The 24,309-nt window shown below is 39.6% G+C and overlaps 1 protein-coding gene across 2 annotated transcripts in view; it reads left to right on the top strand.

The window, feature by feature from the left end:
• rdm1 (RAD52 motif containing 1) overlaps nucleotides 1–22,394 on the top strand; it is a 23,055-nt gene extending 661 nt beyond the window's left edge. The window contains exons 2-7 of one of the 2 annotated variants that reach the window (XM_020509697.2): nucleotides 601–780; nucleotides 5,794–5,925; nucleotides 12,015–12,183; nucleotides 15,562–15,660; nucleotides 20,496–20,581; nucleotides 21,746–22,394. In XM_020509697.2, the coding sequence (XP_020365286.1) occupies nucleotides 601–780; nucleotides 5,794–5,925; nucleotides 12,015–12,183; nucleotides 15,562–15,660; nucleotides 20,496–20,581; nucleotides 21,746–21,847 (768 nt within the window). In that variant the 3' untranslated portion in view covers nucleotides 21,848–22,394. Of the gene's footprint in view, nucleotides 1–600; nucleotides 781–5,793; nucleotides 5,926–12,014; nucleotides 12,184–15,561; nucleotides 15,661–16,172; nucleotides 16,375–20,495; nucleotides 20,582–21,745 lie in introns of those variants that run through there. The other variant, XM_048614783.1, reaches the window with a different exon arrangement.
• Nucleotides 22,395–24,309: the final 1,915 nt, after the last annotated feature.

Here is a 24,309-nt window from a genome sequence, read left to right as displayed (position 1 = left end):
GTTGGGGGGAATGTCGGGGGGGGTGGGGAAGTGTTGGAAGGTGAGGCAGAATGGGGTGGGGGATGGGGTGAAAATGGGGAAGGAAGCAGTGGATGGGGGAGGTGGGGAAGTGGCGGAAAGAGGGGATGGAAAATGGGAAGGAAATGATGGAGAGGTTGGGGTAGGAGGAGAGGTGGAGGTGTTTGGGGGGTGATGGGGGAAGGACCTGGGTAACAGAGAGTCTGAATGGGACGACGGGGGGGAGGGGGGGAATAGGGAAACGGGAGGGAAGGTGGTGATGAGATGGGGACTGGAGTGAGCATGGGCTAGATGGTGAAGGAAGGTGTAAAGGGAAGGGAGGCTGGGATTGAGGAGAGTTTGACGAGATGGGGAGAGAGGGGAAGGAAAGAGATATCTGGAAGTTGTAGAAGAGTGGGTGTTAGGGGAGGGGTGAAGTGTGACTACTGAGGGACCAGGTTGGTATTGAGTAACCAGCCCTGTCTACTGTGGGGCCAAGGGGAAATATAGTCTTGTAGTGAAGTATATCCACCCCCTAAGGGAGTGGAAAATCAGTGGCCGTCTCATAATTATAGTAGCCTTTGGCCTTTCCTGTGTCCACAGGACTGCATTTTCAAAGCATTTTCTGATTTTGGACTCCTCTACTCTGTGCGGGTTTGCAGGAATGCTGCTGTAGTTGAACCAGGGTATTATGCCATTGTCAAATTTTATTCAGCATTTGATGCTGCCAAAGCCCAAAATTATACAAATGAGAAGTGTTTATTCCAGACAATTCCTTTGAAGGTAAGAGCTAATTTGAAATGGTGTAGATTTTATAAGGATAATATCGTTGTTAACTTTAAACATGGATCTCTGAATGCAACCAAAGTTTATTTTAGTCTTCAAAATAAAGCAGAAGTCTTCCCTCATCACATTGATTTTGCAATATTTCCACTTCAACTAATTCTGATTCCACTAATTGTAACTTTTATTTCACTAAACAACTTTTAAAAATAATTCGAAGCATTTTGCATGGTCTATAAATCAAGTTTCAATGGCAGGTCTCAAGTTAATGTGGAATTGAAGGCAAGGCATTCTTATTTATGCATATAGAGCCATAGAACTGTACAGCATGGAAACAGACCCTTCAATCCAAATCATCCATGCTGACCAGATATCATAAATTAATCTAGTCCCATTTGTCAGTGTTTGGCCCATATCTCTATCAACCCATCCTATTCATATATCTATCCAGATGCCTTTTAAATGTTATAATTGTACCAGCCTCCACCACTTCTTCTGGCAGTTCATTCTATTCACGCACCATCCTCTGCATGAAAAAGTTGCCTCTTAAATCCCTTTTTAAAATCTTTCCCCTCTCACCTTAAACTTATGCCCTCCAGTTTTGGAGTCCCCCCACCTGAGGGAAAAGACCATGGCTATTCACCTTACCCATGCTCCTCATAATTTTTTAAACCTCTATAAGGTCATCTCTCCACCTCTGATGTTCCATGGAAAATTGCCCCAGCCTATTCAGCCTCTCCTTATAACTCAAACTATCCAACCCTGGCAATATCCTTGTAAATCTTTGCTGAACCCTTTCAAGTTTCACAACATCCTTCCTATAGTAGGTCAACCAGAATTGTGCGCGGTATTCCAATAGTGGTCTAACCAATGTCCTATACAGCTGCAACATGACCTCCCAACTCCTATATTCAATGCACTTACCAATAAAGGCAAGTGTATCAAACACCTTTTTCACTACTCTGTCTGCCTGCAACTCTCAAGGAACTATGAACCTGCACTCCAAGGTCTCTTTGTTCAGCAACACTCCCCAGGACTTTACTATTAAGTGTATAAGTCCTGCCCTGATTTGCCTTTCCAAAATGCAGCACCTCACATTTATCTAAATTAAACTGTATCTGCCACTCCTTGGCCCATTGGTCCATTTGATCAAGGCCCCGTTGTACTCTGAGGTACCCTTCTTTGCTGTCTGCTATACCTTCAATTTTGGTGGTCATTTGAAAACATACTAACCGTACCTTCTACGTTCACATCCAAATCATTTATATAAATCACGAAAAGCAGTGGGCCCAGCACTGATCCTTGTGGCACACCCCTGGTCACAGGCGTCCGTTCTTAAAATCAACCTCCACCACCACCCTCTGTCTTCTACCTTCGAACTAGTTCTCCCTGTATTCCATGTGATCTAACCTTGCCAACTAGTCTACTGTGAGGAACCTTGTTGAATGCCTTACTGAAGTCTATATAGAAACATGTCCACCGCTCTGCCCTCATCAATCTTCTTTGTTACTTCAAAAAACTCAAGCAAGTTAGTGAGACATGATTTCCCATGTACAAAGCCATGTTGATTATCCCTAATCAGTTCTTGCCTTTCCAAATACATGTAAATCCTGTTCCTTAGGATTCCTTCCAACAACTTGCTCACCACTGTCAGGCTCACCAGTCTATAGTTCCCTGGCTTTTCCTTTCCAATTTTCTTAAATAGTGGGATCATATTAGCCAACTTCCAGTCTTTTGGACCTCACCTGTGGCTATTGATGATACAAATATCTTGGCAAGGGGCCTGGCAATCGCTTCCCACACAGTTCTAGGGTACATCTGATCAGGTCCCAGGGATTTATCCACCTTTATACGTTTTAAGACATCCAGCACCACATGGACATTTTTCAAGATGTCGCTCTTTATTTCCCCATGTTCCCTATCTTCCATATCCTTCTCCACAGTAAACACTGATGCAAAATACTCATTTAGTATCTCCCTCATCTTAAATAAATTAACCAAAAATGCATGCAGTTCAGTCCGTGTCCAAATGCAGCAAGACCTGGACAATATCCAGGCTTAGACTAAACAGTGGTAAGTAATATTGATGCCACACAAATGCCAGTCAACGATCATCTCCAACAACACAGAATTTAACCATTGTCCATTGACATACATACATATCACTGAACACCAGACTAAAAATGTTCTTTAACAAAATAACACAAGTTTATCGCACAAAATAGTAAAAAACTCATGACAGTTCAGAAAAATATTTACATAAATGGCAAACCAAATTTTAAACCTGTTTCCCAGCAACATCCTTTATAGAATCTCAAACTCAGTAAAATGTCACTCCTGTCTTAACTCCTTTTAATTTGTTACTTGACGTCTCTTGGCAGGTTTTATGGCTGAGAGACCTTTTTTTTCAGTTCTGATAATAGGAGGACTTCTACACAAACTCTTTCAGCTTGATGACTTCACAAACTAACGTTTGCTAGGCTAAAACTGCTTTTCTGAACTGGAACTATTTTGAATTAAACTAAAATCACTTGTGGTCCCTGGTCTGTTTTGTCTGTCATAAAAGTTGAACTTTGTAGTCACTTGACCAGTTAACACCATAGGTATCCTGCTGGGCACTTAACTGACAAAACATGCTTTTGTGGAAGTGATGTAGTTGCTTCACTTTCAAATGACATTTTTTTGAAAATAAAGTTTCACAGGATTGTACATATGTTTTGCCTCTATTTTAAAATCCAAATTCCCAAAATCTTATCTCACATCGTAGTTTTACACGTTGCATTTTAAAGTTTCTATATTTCTGTATTTTAATGACATCTTTGGTAACCCTGTATATCTGTAATTCATTAATATATTAAAAGTCCTTTTGCACAAACTCCACTTTTTCCACTATAACTTTGTATAATTAACATAACATAATTAATCCCTTCACACCAGTGCAGTCATTACCATGCTATTTGTGGTAGGTGGGTGTCCTTGAGAAGACAAGAACTAGGAGCAGGAGTAGGCAGTTCTGCTGCTTGAGTCTACTCTGCCATTTGATACAATCATGGCTGATCTCATCTTGGCCTCAACTTCACTTTCCCGCCTGCTCTCCATAACCCTTCAACCCATTACTTGTCAAAAATCTGTCCACCACCTCCTCAAATTTATTCAGTGTTGTGTTATCCACCAGCCTTGGCTAACAAATTCCACAGATTCATGACTCTTCAAGAAAAATAACCTCTCCTCATCTCTGTTTTAAATCTGCTACCCCTTATCCTAAAACCAAGACCTCTCATTCTAGATTACCCCACATGTGGAAACATGCTGTCTAAGTCTACTTTGTCAATCCCCTTTAGCATCTTTATACCTCAACATGATCTCCTCTCATTGTTCTAAACTCTGGAGAGTATAGGTCTAAACTGCTCAATCTTTCTTCACAGGACAAACCCATTTTCTGTGGAATTAATCTAGTGACAATCCTTTGAATTGCCTCTTATGCAACTACATCTCCCCTCAAGGGGGCCAAATTTGCATGCAATACTTCAGGTCTGGTGTCACTAATGTCTTGTATAGTTGCAGCAACACTTACCTACTTTTATGCATTATTGCTTTAGCATATTGCATTATTTCATTTGTCTTCCAAATTATCTGCTGCACCTGCATTGCAGTTTTCTGTGATTTGTGAGGATAGTATGACTTTAAGAGGTATATTTTGTCTTAAGAAAGGCTGAGACAGAGGCGACAAGTGGTCTGCTCAAAGCCAACAAAGTACACAACTTGTGAAGCCTTGGGTTTTTTGAAGTAGGAAAAACAGAAGCAACCTGATAATTATAGCTTTCAGCAGTTGCATGGGTCTTGAAGCTGAATGTGAAATCTTATTCCTATCTCTGTTACAGCTAAAAGCTGGGGTTCTCTTTCTGCTGCTAGAATTTCATGTGAGACAATCTGTTTACTGAATTTGCCTTTGCCAAGGGTGTGTTTATGGGATGTTACTATATTGAAACAGTTAATTAGTTGTTAATGTATATGTTATTTTATTAAGTATTTCAATAGATACAGTTAACCCTTTTTTAAATTTTGTCTGTGTTTTAACTGTAGTGTAAAAATAAAGTGTATTTAGCTTAAAGTCAAGTAGTTTGACCAATCAAATTGCATCTGGAATGGAATGCCTTACACTTACCTTTAAAATAAGAAAACATTAAGTCTAGGCTATCTTCTTAATATATTTTGGGAGCTGGGGGTGTGGGTTTGGTCCGGTGCATAACAGATTGGGTATTTCACTATGTATTTCGATAATGACAACATAAGGATAAGGGCAAAATTTAACAGCTTTAAAATTTGGATTCCATTGGATGTGGCTCCATTATTTCTTTTTCCCTTGAACCACCATGTTTGATTTTAACTGCCTTATGACATGCTGCAGGTGATTGACTAAGTTCTTATGTACAATAAGAATTTATAATTACGCTACCCGTAATTTCAGACGTTTTCTCTTTTAGTAACATTGCACATGTAAGCATTACCAGGCCATACCCTATTATTGAAAGCCTGATATTTGCATTAAAACCTGATGTTAACATGTGGCAGTTAGACCTCTTTTAAAAGCTGACTTCGTGGCTGTACTGATTGTAAATGGTGCTGTTCTGCCAAGGCAGGCATGTTGACATCAGACCTATTTCTGCTGCAGTACAAACTAAATAGATGCTCTGAAACTCATACAATTGAGTTAGAAGTCTGGGACTAAGCAAAGATGAAGATTATCATATAATCTGCTGTCACTATTGCCTGGAGACTGCAATGTTGCAAGTAGTTGCAATTGATTAATTGTAACTTAACCCACCATGCATCATGGTATCAGTTTTAAAAAAAAAATCAAACTTTACACCATTTTCCCTTCAAAAACCCTGGCTGACATTGAGGTACCAGGCTTGCATTTTGTCAGAATTTCTTAAGTGTATTGCTTCTTAGTAAGTTATTCAATATGTGTAGATAGCATTTCTAATTTTGTTTCTTTACTTTTTTATATAGGTTCAAATGTGCACAAAGCGATGGTCTATGAAAATTTCCCAAGAGAACCAACTTCCTCTAAATAGCATCAAATGCCAGGAACTGGCCAATTACTACCTTGGTTTTAATGGCTGGTGCAGTCGCATAATTGCAGTAAGTAGAAAATAGACATTCAAAACAATCTTACTATCTCTGAATAAAATATAATGGCCTTCCTTGTATTTAAAGTATTTATTGAAACGAACTTGAGCAGCCCATTTTTATGCTGTAGTGTAAACTTCCACTACTTTTTAAATAACGTTGTTCACTGTAGCTGCTTGCCCTTCACCTACACTTACATGGTTATTGTCAGCCACACAGAGTGTAATATTGAATATGTCTTGTTCTTGAATTGGAGCCTTTGATTTACTGATTTGTTGTCACTTGCTGTCTCTCTCTCTCTATCTTAAAACCTTTCACCTTCCCCTCACATTCACAAAAAATAAACTACCTTTTGAATTCCTCACACTTCAACTCCATTCAGCCTTTCCCATGGCTTGAGACAGCATTGAAATCTTATGGTGATCTTCATAACTCTTCACCATTTGTTTGTCCAGGGTCAAATACAGGTTATTTGTGCTTCCCTTTATTAAAAACATGTTCACTGACCTTCAAGTGTGGAGATCATAAACTCAAACATACGTGGTAAATATTACAAACATGATTTATACTCAACTGTTGTCTTATTTACAAGGCATTATTCTGTCCAATGTAAAATTGTCCTGCAGAAAGCATTAACTTAAATTTTATTTTCCATAGCTGGTTGTCTCCTTGCGTCATCTGCCATACGTTCCCTCCATTGTCAATTTATACAACTCTATGAAGCACTTGTGTGTCTTTTTTACCCAAAACTGGGGACACTTCCAGCTGCAGAGATAGTAGGAACTGCAGATGCTGGAGAATCTGAGATAACAAGGTGTAGAGCTGGATGAACACAGCAGGCCAAGCAGCATCAGAGAAGCAGGAAGGCTGACGTTTCGGGCCTAGACCCTTCTTCAGAAAATCTAGTGCAAGAGTGTGTTAAGAAATTAAGCTCAAGGATGTACAGTTTGCAAATTTCTGACACTGGGCTCAGTGTAGAGATAGCTGGGAGAGATTTCTGTGATCTTTGCCCAAACCAAACTGGAGAAAATATTAAGTTATTCATGTCTAATTCTTGAACAAGCAGGTGAATAGTTGCAACACCCACAGAGTTATGGAAGGAAATAAAGGGGTAAAATTAAACATCAATATACACTTGGAAACTGATCTCATTTGTTTCTGAAGAAGCGCCTGAAACGTCAGCCTTCCTGCTCCTCTGATGCTGCTTGGCCTGCTGTGTTCATCCAGCTCTACACCTTGTTATCACACTTCCAGCTACTCCATCTTTACAAACACTTTTTTTTTAGTTTACAGTTTCAGGTCCATCTTCTGTCTGCCCTCTGTCTGCGATCATACTTGACACAACCTTCCTGGCATCCTGGACTGCATGTTAACTCCTATTCATGCTTGCTATTTCAATCAGTCTTTTGTCCTGCTGATCAAAGTTCCCAGGATATCCTCCATGACTGATTGTAGGTCACTTTCTTTTCATCTTCGATTATTTCTCCACTGTATTGAATCACATTGAACATGCTTCTTTATTCTAAAAATTCTCCTCCATTGTCCATCTGGTGCATTGCATTTTGGTGCATTACCACTAGAGCCATCGAGTCATAAAGATGTATAGCATGGAAACAAATCCTTCAGTTCAACTCGTGCATGCTAGCCAGATATCCTAAATTAATCTAGTCCCATCTGGGCCAAATGCCAGCAAATCCCCCTCAACCCTTCCTAATTCATGCAGGCATGCAGATGCCTTTTAAATGTAATTATACCAGTCTCCACCACTTCCTCTGGCAGCTCATTCCATACATGCATCACCCTCTGCATGAAAAAGTTTCCTCTTACGTCCCTTTAAATCTTTCCCCTGTCATCTTAAACCTGTGCCCTCTAGTTTTGGACTCCACTACCCTAGGGAAAAGACCTTGGCTATTTCCTCTATCTGTGCACCCCACCCCATGATTTTATAAACTTCTATAAGGTCGCCCCTCAGTCTCCAGTCCAGGGAAAATAGCCCTAGCCTATTCAGCCACTCCCTAAAGCTTAAGCCGTACAACCCTGGCAACATCCTTAAGTTTTTTTTCTGGACCCTTTCAAGTTTCACAACATCATCTTTCCTATAGCAGAGAGAACAGAATTGAATACAGTGTTCCAAAAGTTTTTGGCCTAACTAATGTCCTGTACAGCCTCAACATGACCTCCCAACTCATACACTCAATGCACTGACCAATAAAGGCAAGCGTACCAAACGCTGCCTTCACTATCCTGTCTATCTGCAACTCTATTTTCAAGGAACTATGAACCTGCACTCCAAGGTCTTTGTTCAGCAACACTCCCCAGGACCTTACCATTGAGTGTATAAGTCCTGGCCTGATTTGCCTTTCCAAAATGCAGCACCTCACATTTATCCAAATTAAATTCCATCTGCCACTCACCCAATCGGCTCATCTGATCAAGGTCCTGTACTACTCGGAGGTAATTTTCTTGGCTGTCCACTACATCGCTAATTTTGGTGTCATCTGCGAACTTCTTAACCATACCTCCATAAATGATAAAATGCAGTGGACCTAGCACTAATCCTTGTGGCACACCACTGGTCGCAGGCCTCTAGTCTGAAAAGCATACTACTTTGCATCGAATGGCATTTCATGTCATGCTGGCATGGTCACCTGTAGTTTATCAGTGAAGCTGTGTATTGATGGAACTCTGATTCATTATTTGCATGTCTTTTGTTGATATTTGGACAAATGAGATCAGTTTCCAAGTGTATATTGATGTTTAATTTTACCCCTTTATTTCCTTCCATGACTCTGTGGGTGTTGTAACTGTATTCACCTGCTTGTTCAAGAATTAGACATGAATAACTTATTTTCTCCAGTTTGGTTTGGGCAAAGATCACAGAAATCTTTCCCAGCTATCTCTAAACTGAGCCCAGTGTCAAATTTTCAAACTGTACATTCTTGAGCTTAATTTCTTACCACACTCTTGCACTAGACACTAGAATTACTTTCTTGCTTGAAATGCCTGTTTCTGCATCTATTAATGAAAAATACATCCACACTTTTTTTCTTCTTGAGGCTGAAATTATTTTGCAGTTCTTGCTGTCTTCATTCTTTCTAAATTAGTAACCGTATTAGAAAACTGATTTATTGCCGCACATGAACCTTGCTAGTCACCCAATATCTGGTCTACTCGGCTTCACAGTCTTTTCCATTGCCAATAGTATCAACCTCAAGCTCTGATCTTTCATTTAAATCTCTCTATTTTCACATTCCTCTAGTTATATTTTCATGTGTTCTTTCTACTTCCAATACCAGATTATTTGTCACATCCTTGCACCACTGATCGTTGCTCCTTCAATCACTATGCTTTCCAACCTGTAATTTTCTATTTTGGTACCTTTGCTTCTGTTTCCATCCATGTCTTAGAAGCCTCCTGCCGACACTTTTTCTTTGACTATACTTTCATGCTACATTCCACCCCTATTTTTCTCCTTTATGCCACAGCACAAGGCCTGAGCATAAAGCACTCGGGTATCTTTACACTTTATATGAGGTGCTTTACGTGAATATGAGCTATCATCCTATAAATTAGTTTACCATTCATGCACTTAGCACATGATCAGCAATATGTCACCAGATTAGAAAGAAACTGCCCCATTGATGATGACACAGAATGAGGAACCTCTTATCATGCTGCAGCTGCAAATGTTGGAAATAAACTAGGTTTGAATGAAGGTTTTTTTCTTATAAGAAAGAAAAAGGGACTTTCACATTTTCACCACTCGTGTGAATATTCAGTAACTATTTTCCGTTTACCATCAGTATGCCATAAAAGGTGCAAAGTTGGTCTAAGAAAATGGCCCTAGTTAATTTGTTGTGAGGGGAATTGACTACAAATGTATTGAAGTTAGACTTAAGTCATACAGGCATTGCTGAGATCACATTTGGAGAAATACATACAGTATTGGTCACCTTATTTAAAGAAGGATGTAAATGCAAGGAAGCAGTTCACAGGTCTACCAGGCTAATAATTGGAATGGACGGGTTGTCTTAAGGAAATGTTGGACAGGCTAGGCTTGTGTCAGTTGGAGTATAGAAGATTTAAGAGGCACCTTGATTGAAACATTTGGATCCTTGGGGATTATGACATGTGGAAAGGATGTTTCTTCTTGTAGGAGAATCAAACTAAGAGTCCTGTTTAAAAATAAGGGGTTTCCCGTTTAAGATAAACAAAAAAAAATTTCAGATGGTCATGAGCCATTGGAATGCTCTTCCTCAAACAGTGAGGCAGAAGTGAGTTCTTGATGAACAAGAGTTGAAAGATTATCGGGATAAGCAGGAATATGGAGTAAACAGTCACGATCTTGGTTGAGTGGCTTATTCCACCTAATTCGTGTGTTTATATGTTTTTTCTCTTGTCCTGCTTTGTTGAATAGCAGTGCAATATTTGCTAGCTTCCCCTCCCTTAATACCCTTCTGTAATGTGAGGAATTTTCTATAATCACAACCAGCGCTTCCAACCTCTCTGAAAGCACCTCTTTTATAAGTTTAGAAAGTAGCCTCTCGTGTCCAGGAGATTTGCCCCTTACTGTCCCCATAGTTTCCTGTGCTGATTTAAGTACTTTAACTTCCTCACTCTCATATACCCTTTGATTTTCAGTCATTTTGGGAATACTTTTTGGACGTTCTACTGTGAAATTGGGTACCAAATACTTTGTTTTCTGCCATTTTCCTACTTCCCACTATAATTTCTTTCCTCTCAGCCTGTGTGTACTTTTGCTTCCATTTTGCTTACTTGTAAGAACTTGCAATCTGTTTTGAGATTTCTTGCTATTTTATACTTGTATGATTTTATTTTGACTTTTTGAATTTTTGACCATCCTTTGCTGTTTTCACAACTGTTCCAAATATTCAGACTTACCACTATACTTTGACATTTTGAGCCTATTCTTTCAAGGCTCCATTTAAAGCCAGTGATCTCACTACGTGGCACACCATACACACATGGGCAGTAGAAATGTATTGCAGGTCTACATCACCACAAAACAATGGAACAGTAGCTGATTGTAACAAAGATGGTCCTGCCCAGCCATTCACAGGGTAGACGTCATGAAGTGTTCCTAGAAAAATTAAATATTCTGATCATGAAGGATTTATTCCTTTTGGAATGCTGGATTGAGCCGACCAATCACTCCACAGAGGTTAATGTATCACTTGTATGAGAGTGTGATTGTTTCAAAAAGCTATATTTAATTCTGAGAGTGTTTTGTAGTAAAATAGATACTTTACGTGACTGCCGTTGTGCATGCAAAATGGCATAACAGCAACAGATTCCTGCTGCAACAGATCAATGTCATCTGGGCTCCACGAGGCATGCATGTGCACACAGCTGCCCGCAGCCATCTTTAATGACACTCTTGTCTTTGGAGCACACTTACTTTTCATTCAAAACTTAACATCTTTAGTCGATCATTGCTGAATTACTTTTACTGTGGTGATTGCTTCTTGATGGAATGTAGTTTCACTGAGAATTGTTCTGAATGTATCACTGCTTATCTATCTGTATTTTTTTAATCCATTTACTCAATTAAATTTAGGCATAAAGCTATGTAATTCGCTTACCAAAATTAAAGATTCCTTCAGATATAAGCATATCACTGAAATTGTACATGAATAAATTCACATGCAATTCTATTCCAAATGAATTGTACCATTAAGGTCGCTCTGGTTCACAGGTTACTTAACTGTGAGGTTATTCATTTACCCTATCACATTCCAGAATACAGAATCTGAAATATATGCCTTGGTTGGTGCCATGTTGTAGTATTCTGGGAAACGGTCTTGAATTATTCTATGAATTAATTTTCCAGGCTACCTTTGACAATTTGATTTGTGAAGCACCAATTCCTGCATAAGTTGTGATGTGGAGGTGCCGGTGTTGGACCTGGCGTGGACAAGGTCAGAAATCACACGACACCAGGTTATAGTCCAATAAACGTGTTGGACTATAACCTCGTCTTGTGTGATTTCTGACCTTGCATAAGTTGTATATGCTGAGGGTGTCTGTGTTCTAGTTCTCAATTCATTGTCTTATTTGCAGCCTCTGTTTCTAATATACAGCTCCAGAATATTTCTAATTCAGGTGGATGTGAAGAAAATACACAGGAATTGGTGCAACTGGAGAGAAAGAGCATGAAATATATTTGTGTTATGGAAGTTAAATTGAGAAATTACGGCATGTGTTGTAAAGGTATTGGGATTTCTGAAGAATTTGACCAAGACACAACAGGTGAGAAATAAATTGGAACTTGCATAATAGGCACTATATGAATGTCTTCTTATTGGTATTATCAAGAGTGATGTTGGTCAATATATCACTTGCTACCATTCTACAATACTATCTTCATGTGCCATTTATCTATAAGAATAATTTCAGCAATGTAGTCTTTCCTCAATGACTTTTAAATTTGTACTTTGGAATAGAATCTCAACTCATTTTCCTGACTTGGAGTCAAAGGCAAACTGGAACTTCCATTCATATTGAGAAAAGCACAGAATCGGTTTGCAGCTAACCTTTGGATAGAAATTTGAAACGTATAGGAGCTTACTTTATTTTAATACTGTAATGATTATGTTTCCATTATGGGCTCACAAAAAGCCATTTCTCCACACTGCTGAAACACTTAGAATGGAGTTAACCTTTACAGGTGATAATATATAACCCCTTCAAGTCTGTACTGGAACTTTAAATAGAAAAGCAAGTTTTTTTTTCTACTGCAAGAAAATATTTTAAAAAGCCTTATCCAAATTATGTTTACAATGGACCAGCTGAGATGCATCTCACTGTTATGGTTTTGGTCAAGATCCTATATGTGTATATTTTAAAATGTGATTTCTCTGTTTAGCTACATGATTGACACTCTTTCCTGTTACTACTCCCCCAAAGCCATATGTGCAGGTTAAATGTCATTAGTTGCTGCACTCAGTGAAACTAAATTAACCTTTATGCTGTCGGTTTCCAGATAACTGAATCATACTTAGCAGCTCAACTGGTTATGTGCGAAGCTTAACAATGAACTTATCTACCTTTCTTTGTCTTTCTCCAATTCCTGCTCCTGTTACCATGCTAATATTTCAGTCTATTCAATCTGTCTCTCTTTCAGTCTTGCACCCCTTCTTAACATAATCTTGCTATAAAGAGTGTTTTAATTGCAAGTATCTCTATCGGCAACAACATAAATCTAATGAACCACAGCTAGCCAAAACCCTGGATATCAACATAAGCAAAGGCAGTAAAGTTGACAAATGGAGTGCAATAAAACACAGCTGTGGGAATGATGATGCAAGAAATAGAAAACAATAAATAGTAGAACTTAATGAGTGAAGGGCATGAGAACAGATTCAATGATCAAACTAAGGACCAATGAATGAAAGGCGGAAGCATGACTGTAGAATTGCAAGGGAGCAAAAAGCAAAGGATGTAGAATGATTTCAGATGCTATGGGGCAGAAGTTTTTGGTTATAAAAACACCATTTGGAGTCAGGACATGCATTTAAAAACCAGATTTGATGTTGATTTCAGCATCTTCACTCATGAATACAGCAATTAAATATTAAACATAACATTAAATATTTTATCTGTTTTAATTTTAAGCTGTGACTGGGACATAGGGAAGTACCAGGATGATCTTATTGTTAGATTTATTTCTTTTGGGTACAAGTTAATTGTTTCAGTTATACAGAAGATAGTTGCCACATCAGGAATTATACTGTAGGCATTAATCACAAACCCTGGAAGAACTGGGGAAAAGAAATATATTAAAAGTGGATCTTACTTATGGGGTTTTGTGTGATTCATTTTATTTGTGGCAAAAGAGTTTCTAGCAGATTCATTTCCACCAACACTGTTCTTGCTATGATATGAACTGTACCCTTCCCATGCTTGCAGTGTTTAAGTGAAAACACTACAAATGCTATAGATGAATAACAGAAACCGACTGATAAATATCCTGCAATGCTGTTTGAAGTGTCTGAACAGTGCAAAAGAAGTTTAAAATTAAATGATTCTAAAGGAAGATGCTTTGGATGTCATTGATACAACTCCGGAATTATGCTTATAGTTAGTGTTGTAAACAAACTCTGTCTGGATCCTAACTTTCACTTATGCCCATATTGACTTATCGCCCTTGTGCTTGCTAACTAATGCTGGCTACTAGTTCAGTATTGCTTTGATTTTAAACATTCTCATCTTTGTTTTCTGATCCTTTCATGGTCTCGCCCCTGCAGGTTGCTGAGATTTTGTGTTTCTTCAGTTTGGGCATCCTGCACATGTTTTTATTGCTCCATCGCTGGACACTACCTTCAGCAGTCTAGATTCTTAAGATCTGAAATTCTATCCCTGAACCCCATATTCCTCTCTACCCTGTTTCTTAAAACATACTTCTTTGAACAAGTTTGACTTATTTAACCTAATACCATCTTGTGTGACTGTCTCAACCTCCTTTGAAGCACTCATGACTTTTTACCACATTAATGATTCAATATAAATGCAAGTTATTAATTTGCTTTAAGCCCTACCTGTAATTTAGTGACATAAGGATAACCCAAGTAGGCTTGGAATTAAGACAAAAGCTCAGAAGCTAACACCACATTGTAAACCGTAATGGAAAGTGCTGTACAATGAATGCAGTGGCAAATGGCTCAGTTCAGTTGAAGTATCTCTCACGATGGGAGTAAAATATTCAGTTGATTTTATGGAAACTAGGAGCTTAGAATGCACATGCTTGTGAAAATCAGTTATCGGTTGCAAGTGAAATCCTGTCACTGATCTCTGTAATGATTTTGTTTTGGGTTTACTAAGAAATTGCTTGAAGTTAATGATTTTGTTCTGGTATTCACCCTGTATCTGGGAAGCTGTAGGTGTAAAGGACAGGGATGTGAGTGTGAATGGTTTCCGTTATGCTAGATATTTGAGGTTCCATTGACTCAATTTGCCACATTCAAAGATCAAAGCTAAATCATATTGTTAATCTTTTTAAAACAGGTAACTAATTTGGATTTATACACTGCACAATTTGAAACTGTCATTATCAGTTGTGTTTCTATAACTTGTGGATAGAACTGTTGCTTTGTCTGATTCTTCTAAATTCAAGGTACAATTGGCCGAGACAGCAAGCAATTCAGATTACCAGTGTGAATGTGAATGTAATCAGACATTTGGCGCAACAGAAACAGTCTGCCTCTGACTCATCACATCACGAATGCAGCCTCACTGCAGAACTTCACCCAATGATCCACATAAGTATAGTACTGACCGAGTGTTATGCTCTTGGGGATGCTTTGTTTCACGAGACAAACACAGTTCCATCTGCCTATTGAAGTGAATGTGAAGGAGTAAGTAGTACTTTTCAAAGACTGGGGAGTTTGTCCTTGACAAACACCACATAAAAAGACTAAAACATTGTTTGTTTATTGGCTGTCTTTGATCTTACTGTATGCAATTTTAAAAAAAAGCATTACTCTTCTAAAATGGTCAAAGAGATGTGAAATGCTTTGAGACTTGAAAGGATTTATTTGAGTTCTTCCAAATATGTCTGCAGCAATATATTGTTAATCAAATATTCCTAATCATCTGAACACTCATTGTTAAGCTTTTATTCTGTTGTAGATCCACTCAATTTTGCCTTGAAAGTTGGAAGGGCTCAAAAGGCTGCAACACAGAAAGCTTTATCAGATGCATTTCAGAAGGTCTTCATTGTTGTCCTAGGTAAACTTTTTTAAAACTTTCAAATTTTTAGCTTTTCAGTTGTATGATTAGTAGCAGTGCAGAACACATTTCAAAATGGCTTGAGTCTCCGCACAACAAGGGGAAATATTGAGTGATGAAATTCTACCAGCACTGAGAAAATTTGACTTTGAAACAGTTATTGAATAAAGGGAAAGATAAATGCCTGTTCAGAGGCTTCATTTTCTCAACTATCAACATAGAAGATTTTACAGCCAGTGTGCTTGATGTCAGACACTAATTAAACATTGGATTGATATCTAGACACTCGCGGATGCACTCATTAAAGAAATGTAACTTTCAAGCTCTCTTTCTCCTCCCCTTTTCTTGAGTTGACTTTATGTTGGTGTGTGATTTTCGAACGAATGTTCCCCTCTAAGTGTCCATCTTTCATTTCTGAATTTAAAGATGTTGAGTTGGGCATTTTACTCAACTCAAGAAGGCATCACAGTTAAACCATGTAGCCATTTTTTTTTTTTTGTCTTTCCTCCCAGGCTTTTCAACACTGACAGATTTTCCCCTCCCTAGTCCTGAGGTCACATAGTAGGCATGATGAGTTCTGGTAGCACAGAAAAGGTCCTTTTCTATCCTGAAACCTGCCTGGCTTAAACAACAAAACAAAGTGGAATTCACATGATTGAGAACACCATTTACCATAGATGGTACTTTATTCATTCATGGGAAGTTGGCATCACTGGCAAGGTCAGCATTTATTGCTTATTCCTAATTTTTCTAGAGAAGGTTGTTGTGAACACAAGAATTACAAAGAGTAGGCTGTTCACCCCATTAAGCTTATTCTGTCATTTAATAAGATCATGACTGATCAAATTGTGGCTGCAACTCCATGATGCAGCCTCCACTGCTCTCTAAGGAAGAGAATTCCACAGCGTAACAACACTCTTAAGCAGGTGAAAAAAAGTTATTCATCTCAGTCTTAAATGGAGGATCCTAATTTTTTAGCTGTATCCCAAGTTATAGATTTTGTCAGGTTTTTGAATGTTCCAATAAGATCCCTTCTCATTCTTTAAGCTTAGAGTGTAGGTTCAATCTGCTCAACCTTCCCTCATAAGATCATCCTTCAATCTAGCAAATGAGTCAAGTGAAACCTGTCTGAATAGCTACTAATGTAGTTATATTCTGTTGTAAATTAGGAGAACAAAATTGTACACAGTACTCCAGATGTGGTTAAACGAAAACCCTTTGCATCTGTGGCAACAATTTCTGAATTTAGTTATTTTTTAATTAACCTGTTCAGAAATGTAATTATACACCTCCTGGAACAGGTGGGATTGGAACCCAAGCCTGCTGGCTCGACAGTACCTATGTGCCACAAGACCTGTCAATTTCTTGCTTTATACCGGATTCTTATTACAAGAAATGCCAACAATTCTTTCGTCTTCCTGATCACATGCTGTACCTACGTACCAACTTTTAATGATTCATTTCTTCTTGGAACAATTGAGTACATTGCCAGGCCACTTCAAAGGGCAGTTAATATCAACCACATTTCTGTGTATGGGTTTGGAGTCTCGTATAGACTAGATGAGCTATTGAACAGGAGATTTCCTTCCTTGAAGGTCGTTAGAGAATTATATGGGTTATTTTTGTAGTTACATGGTCGTTGCATTAGCCCAGGCAATTTGTCTATTAGTTTAATAATGTAACCACTATGCTGCTGATCTCTACATATGTAAAACGTTTTTAAGCACCTTTCCCTCTTGACCTCTATCCTCCTCCTCCATAAGCATAGTAGAAATTGTGCATCACTAACTCCAAATGTGAAAAAGAACATAATTTTTGAAAGCCATTTTTGACTTGGCATTCAAGACGAAGCTTACGCACTGCTGTCAGCGAACCCTGGTAAGCTTTACTAAGCAAACGGTGTATTAGAACTCCCTGCAGTAGACAGTCTTTCATTTCCAAGAACGAGTTATTTTATTACACAACTTTACTGTGTTTTATATATGATAGGTTTTGGGGACTGGATCTCCCAAGACCAAGATACTCAATGCAATAGGTTATTAATGGTAATCTTACAAAAAATTTCAGAACCTTGTATGTTTGGTTGCATTGAAGGTGTGGGTAAGAACATAATAGGCTTAATTACCAGGTAGCCCGGGAAAGGAGCAAAGCAGGTCCTATTACAATGTGGAGCGATAGGGTTAGCAGGCCAGGCTACATCAGAGGAGCAGGAAAGCTGACGTTTCGGGTCGGGACCCTTCTTCAGAAATAGGGGAGGGGAAGGGGAAGGGGGCTCTGAAATAAATAGGGAGGGGGGCGTCAGGCTGGGAAAGGTAGGTGGGATGGTGTTAGGTGATTGCAGGTAGGTAGTGGTGGAAATTTGTCAGTGAGGTGGGAGGAGCGGATAGGTGAGAGAGAAGATGGACAGGTCAAGGAGGCGGGGATGAGGCTGGGGGTGGGGAGATTTTGAAGCTAGTAAAGTCCACATCGAGACCATTAGGTTGTAGGCTCCCAAGGCGGAATGAGGTGCTGCTGCTCCTCCAGTTTCTGGGTGGCGTCGTTGTGACACTGGAGGAGGCCGAGGATGGACATGTCGTCCAGGGAGTGGGAGGGGGTGTTGAAGTGGTTCGCAACTGGAAGGGGTCGTCGTTTGTCGCAAACCAGGTGCAGGTACAAACTGGTCTCCGAACCTCCGCTTGGTCTCACCGATGTAGAAGAGGCCACATCGGGAACAACGGATACAATAGACCACATTAGTGGATGTGCAGGTAAAGATCTGTCTGATGTGGAAGGTTTTTTTGGGGCCTGGAATGGAAGTGAGGACGGTGGCGGGAGGGGGGGGGGGCGGGGGTTGGTGGTGGTGGTGAGTGTAGGGGCAGGTGTAGCACCTCTTGTGGTTGCAGGGAAAGGTGCCAGGGTGGTGGGGCTAGTGGGGAGTGTGGAGCAGACGAGGGAGTTGTGGAGAGAGCGGTCCCTACGGAAGGCAAGTAAGGGTGGGTAGGGAAATATATCCTTCGTAGTGGGGTCAGATTGCAGGTGGCGGAAGTGGCAGAGAATGATGCGTTGAATCTGGAGGTTAGTGGGGTGATACGTGAGGACAAGGGGGATTCTGTCTTTGCTTTTATTGCAGGGAGGGGATGTGAGGGCAGAGGTGTGGGAAACATGAGACGCAGTCAAGGGCATTTTCGATCACTGAAGTGGGGGAAGTTGCGGTCCTTGAAATACGAGTACATCTGGGATGTTCAGGAGTGGAATGCCTCATCTTGGGAGCAGATGCGGTGGAGATGGAGGAATTGGGAGTAGGGGATCGCATTCTTGCAGGAAAGTGGGTGAGAGGAGGTGTAGTCTAGGTAGCTGTGGGAGTCCTCTCTCCCACCTATCCGCTCCTCCCACCTCACTGACAAATCCCCATCACTACCTACCTGCACTCACCTATCACCATCCCACCTACCTTCCCCAGCCCGACTCCGCCCCCCCGCCTGTTTACTTCAGAGCCGCCTTCCCCTCCCCCATTTCTGAAGAAGGGTCCTGACCTGAAACATCAGCTTGCCTGCTGTGTTCTTCCAGCTCCACACTGTTATCTCAGACTCCAGCATCAGCAGTTCTTACTATCTCTGAGATCCTATTACAACATGCTTTTACAAGAGGAGAAGGTTAGGGCTAATTTTGAACCTTTGCTTGTATATAAGTCTACTTTTATGTAGATGTTGAAATGCCACTGAAAGTTGTTGCTTTCAATAAGCAAACAAATGTAACAGTAGGAAGTTTTACTTCAGCATTCCATGCCGACAAGCAGCATTCAGGCTTGGGCCAATCAGTATCATTCATGCACGCAATATCCAGGCAATGCCATCTCAAACAGGCAAGAATCTAGCCATGTCCTGGAAGTTCAACAGAATTGCCATTCCAAATCCTCCACTTTCATCATCCTGCGATTACCATTATCCAGGTAAATGCCTGGGAATTCTGTGGTGAATCAAGTAGCTTTTGACTCCTCAAAGCTTGTCCAAATCTACAAGTTGAGAGTATGATAGATTACTCTTCAATTGCCTGGATGTGTGCAACTGCAGCAACACTCAGAAACTCAACATCCATGACAAAGCAGTCCACTCATTTAGTACTCTATTCAATTTTCTCCTTCCACTGGTGCATAATTGACAGTATTATATACCATCTACAAGGTAGGCTGCAGCAACTCACCAGGCCTCTTTTGACAGCATCTTCCAAACCTGTGACCTTAATCAGCAAGAATGACGAGAAACTATGCTAGGAATATCGCCACTCAACTTCCCTCTGATCACCCAACATCCTGAATTGGAACTGTAATGTGTTCTTTCACCGTTGCTGGGTCAGAATCTTAGAACTATTTCATAAAAGCCCTGTGGGTGTAATTATACCACATGGACTGCGGTGGTTCAAGAAAGCATCTCACCATCGCTTCCGAGTGGCAATTTAAAATGTAACAATAAATGGTAGCTTTAAGTGAACATAAAAATCAACAGTTAATGCAGATTTGATGCAAGTATTTCAAAGGGTAATGGACAGTTTTCTCTAAGTGGAAAATATCTTGAGCTATTGGGCTTGGGCAAATTATTAAGCCCCCGTGATCTCATAGAGCAAGTCTGGTAGTCCTTGGGGGTTGGACAGTTATTTCCTGTAAGTTCCTTCTCTGATATTCGTTTGAGTTATTTCTGACTGCATGACTTTGAAAGGATGAAAGTGCCTGGGATAGGCATAATGGAATAGTTAATTTTGTCCTTAATTTTCTTGCATTCGTTGAATCCTGTGTTGAGATGCTGCTTATCATTTGCTAACAACTGTAGGTTTAACTTTCCCTTCCTTTCTTTTTCTTGTAGGGAATGGGAAGGTGTCTCTGCAATGGAGTTCAGAACACAATGAAACTGACTGTTTCACAGAGGAGGAACTTCAAACACAACTGCAGGTACGGTCACTGGACACATCAAGATTGGAAAAAGTTCTTTAAGAAGTGGAAAACATGTTCCTTTTTATATAGATGGGACCAATGCAATAAAATGTATTTGTTATATTTATCATTCGTTCATTTGTTCATTCATTCGTACATATCATGTGGGCATCACTGGCTGGGTGATCATTTCTTGCCGATCACTAGTTGCTTTTGAGAAGTGGTGGTGAGCTGCTTTCTTGAACCACTGCAGTTCATTTGCTGTAGATGGACCCACAATGCATTAAGAAGGGAGTTCTAGACCCAGTGACACTAAGGTAATAATGATATATTTCCAAGGCAGGATGGTGAGTGGTTTGGAGTGGAACTTTCAGGTGGTGGCTTCAGAAGTATCTGCTGTCCTTGTCCTTCTAGATGATAGTGGTCATGAGTTTGTAAGGTGCTATCTAAGGAGCCATGATGTATTTCTGCAGTGCATCTTATCTTATGGATGGTACTGATTGTTGTGGTGGAGAGAGTGAATGTTTGGATGTAGTGACAGCCGAATGCTTTGACCTGGAGCTCCTTGAATGCTGGCAGAGGTGCACTCATCCAGGCAAGAATGGAGTGTTTCATCATACCCCTGACCTCTGCCATATAAATAGTGGAAAGGCCTTGGGGAGTGAGGGGTTGACATAGTCACTGTAAGATTGCTAACCTCTGAACTGCTCTATAGTCACAGAACCTATGTAGCTAGTGCAATTCCATTTCTGGTAAATGGTAACCCTCATGATGTTGCTAATGTGAGTGAATTCCAAGGGACGATGGCTAGATTCTGTCTTGTTAGAGATGTTCATTGCCTGGCAAGAATGTTTGTTTTTTTTCTCTAATTAGTTCCCTCACTATCTGCTACAGACCCTTATTTGCAGCTATATTCTTTAGCATTCAACCAGCTTGGTCAGTGGTGGTGCTGCTGCTGAGCCATTTTTGGTGGTGGACACTGAAGTCCTATACCTGGAGTAAATGCTGACCCCTTGCAACCCTCGGTGCTTCCTCCAAGTGCTGTTCAACATGGAGATTCTACTGATTCATCAGCTGAAGGGAGTGGGGATGGGGAGTTACTCCTGCTCTGAGAAACCTTTAAATTCACATTCTGTTTTGCAGTATCCTGAGATAAGTTTCTGGGTTTGTTTTTCTTCACAGGTAAATGACATTTCATGGAGTCAATTTGAACATGAGGGACAAGAAGAAATTCTTTCTGATTTGAGTTTTACTACAGAAGGTATGGAAGGAACAGAGACATGAAGAAATCAAAACCTCCAAGAACTTCTGAGGACAAGTGCCTTCCTGGAATCATTAACATAAACATTGTGTTAACTTTGTAAATCTAAGATAGGCAATTGCTTTTGAAAAATTGGAAGCACTCATTTTCATTAATGATCTGACAATTTATACTGAAGGTATTTCTACTAAGAATATCGAAAAAAATGCTCAGGTAACTGTCATTGTATAACTGCAGAACATCAATGTTTTTAAAGGTTTTTTTTTCCCCACACTAATATATTGACACATGTTGATTCCATATGTGGGATGTTGGTTAGCTGGTAGGACATAAGTCAGATTAGTACCAACAGGGTACAGAATGGGGTTTGTTCCCTTTTCCAGCCAAGTTAGATTTGGGTCCTGCCTCTTCACTATCTCTATAGTAAAAATTCTGGCACTTTGCAATTATTCAACAGATAACTACCAAGGACCTGCCTTTGGACAGAGGACTCAAAAAGATGATTCTGTATATGTGACGTTTTATAACTATTAAGTTTGAAAAATAAAATTTATCCACAAACACAATGAAGTACTTATAACTGCAGGAAGTATCTGTTGTGCTGGGGCTCAGACTTTCCTCAGTCCAAAACAGCCCTTTTATACAAGCAATTGTTAAGAAACAAAAAATGTGACTTCTGGAAAGTAACTTTACAAATACTTCCATTAATTAAAGTTTGTTGTCCAATTATTCTTCCTACCACAACCAGGCATTAAAACTCTTTTAAAAGGCATTGCCCTTTTCAATTGAGTAACAGCAACAAATTCAAAACAATCATTCAATTTTAAATAAAAGATTGTTAACATCTTTATTTGGAAGGTGCCATTTCACTGACAATATCAGTATATTCTATTTACTATTCATGTTTATCATGCTCATACAGAACATGCCCAAAACCTAGGTGAGCAAAGGGCTAGGGTACCATTTACAAGATTTCCAATAAACATTTATAGAGAGTCATACAGCATGAAAACAGACCCTTCGGTCCAACCTAATCCTAAACTAAGCTAGTCCCACCTGCCTGCTCCTGGTCCGTACCCCTCCTATTCATGCACTTATCAAAATAGCATCTAAATGGTGTAACTGTCCCTACATCCACCACTTTCTCTGGCAGTTCATTCCAAACACAAACCACTCTAAAAAATGTTGCCCCTCATGTCCTTTTTTAAAACTCTCCTCTCACCTTAAAAATATGCCCCCTAGTTTTGAACTCCCCGACGCTAAGGAAAAGATCCTTGCTATTCACTTTATCTCCGCCTCTCATGATTTTATTAACCTGTATACGGCCATCCCTCAACCTCCTACAATCCAATGAAAAAGTCCCAGCATATCCAGCCTATTTTTTTTTTTTATAACTCAAACCCTCCATTCCTGGCAACATCCTCGGATATTCAAAAAGATCATGGCATACTTACAGGTTGATTGCAGGTATTTCATTTCAGGCAGCATGGAAAATGTGGATACTTTTTCCTGTGTTTTATGACTGAAAAATTTAATGTAGCAAATGTACTTCCATTGGTTGCTGTTATGACTGGACTTGTCTTTGTGGTTGGAGCACACTGGGGAAAAAGGAGCAACTGCCATTGAAGTGGAGGGCACCATTCATAGCTTTTACTGAGTTACATCACCTACTGCAGCCTCAATCCAGAAGATAGATAGTGTTGTGACTTGGCTTCAAGGCCACTAACCTTTAGTCTTGATTCCACTGGAATTTTCCATACTGCAGCAAGGGAGGTCAGGAACATACCTTTGCCCCCAGGCAAGACTGCCCATTTTTTTTTCTATAGTTTAATATGGATACCCAAGCTGTTGCTGTCCTGAGCGAGGACAGATGAACTGGCTGTCTTTCTTTATTCACTGCTTGGTTCCAACAAAGTTAATTTGAATAGAATACCTCCCTTTTGAATACCATTCTCCAAATAAACTAATAATGTTTTAAAAGGAATCAGTTTACCTAGGCTTTCTTGATTTAAGAAAAAGAATGAGTTTATGACTATAGTATATTTATAAGTTTATTAATTACAACAGAGAAAAAAAATGAATGCAACATATATTCATACAATTTAGAATTAAGAGGTGAGTCCAGAAATATTAAAGCCAAAAAAAATTATACAGATCTCTGATTTGTTTGCAGAGAGTGGATGTTTGAAGATTTCGGACATTGCAGTGGGGTTACTGGTAGCTTTAGCAACAATAGTTGAGCAGTCGATTTTTGAGATTCTCGTTTTTGTAGACTGATTGAAATACCTTTGTCCTTTTTTAAAAACTGGTTTGCAGCATTTGGAATTAGAGAATGTCTTTACCTACAATGCACAATTCTTTGACTGTGACCTTCACAGCATGCTAATGCTCAAATACAGGATGGTACACATGGGAACGTTTAGCACCCCTAGTCCATTCCACTGGAGTTAGAACTGGCTTTTTAAATCAGTCCTTGTATATTCTT

The sequence above is a fragment of the Rhincodon typus genome, chromosome 30 (assembly GCF_021869965.1).
Source record: "Rhincodon typus isolate 14 chromosome 30, sRhiTyp1.1, whole genome shotgun sequence".
In the NCBI taxonomy this organism is placed as follows: Eukaryota; Metazoa; Chordata; class Chondrichthyes; order Orectolobiformes; family Rhincodontidae; genus Rhincodon; species Rhincodon typus.
Note: the sequence above shows the minus strand (reverse complement) of the source record. Positions and strands in the feature narration are given on the sequence as shown.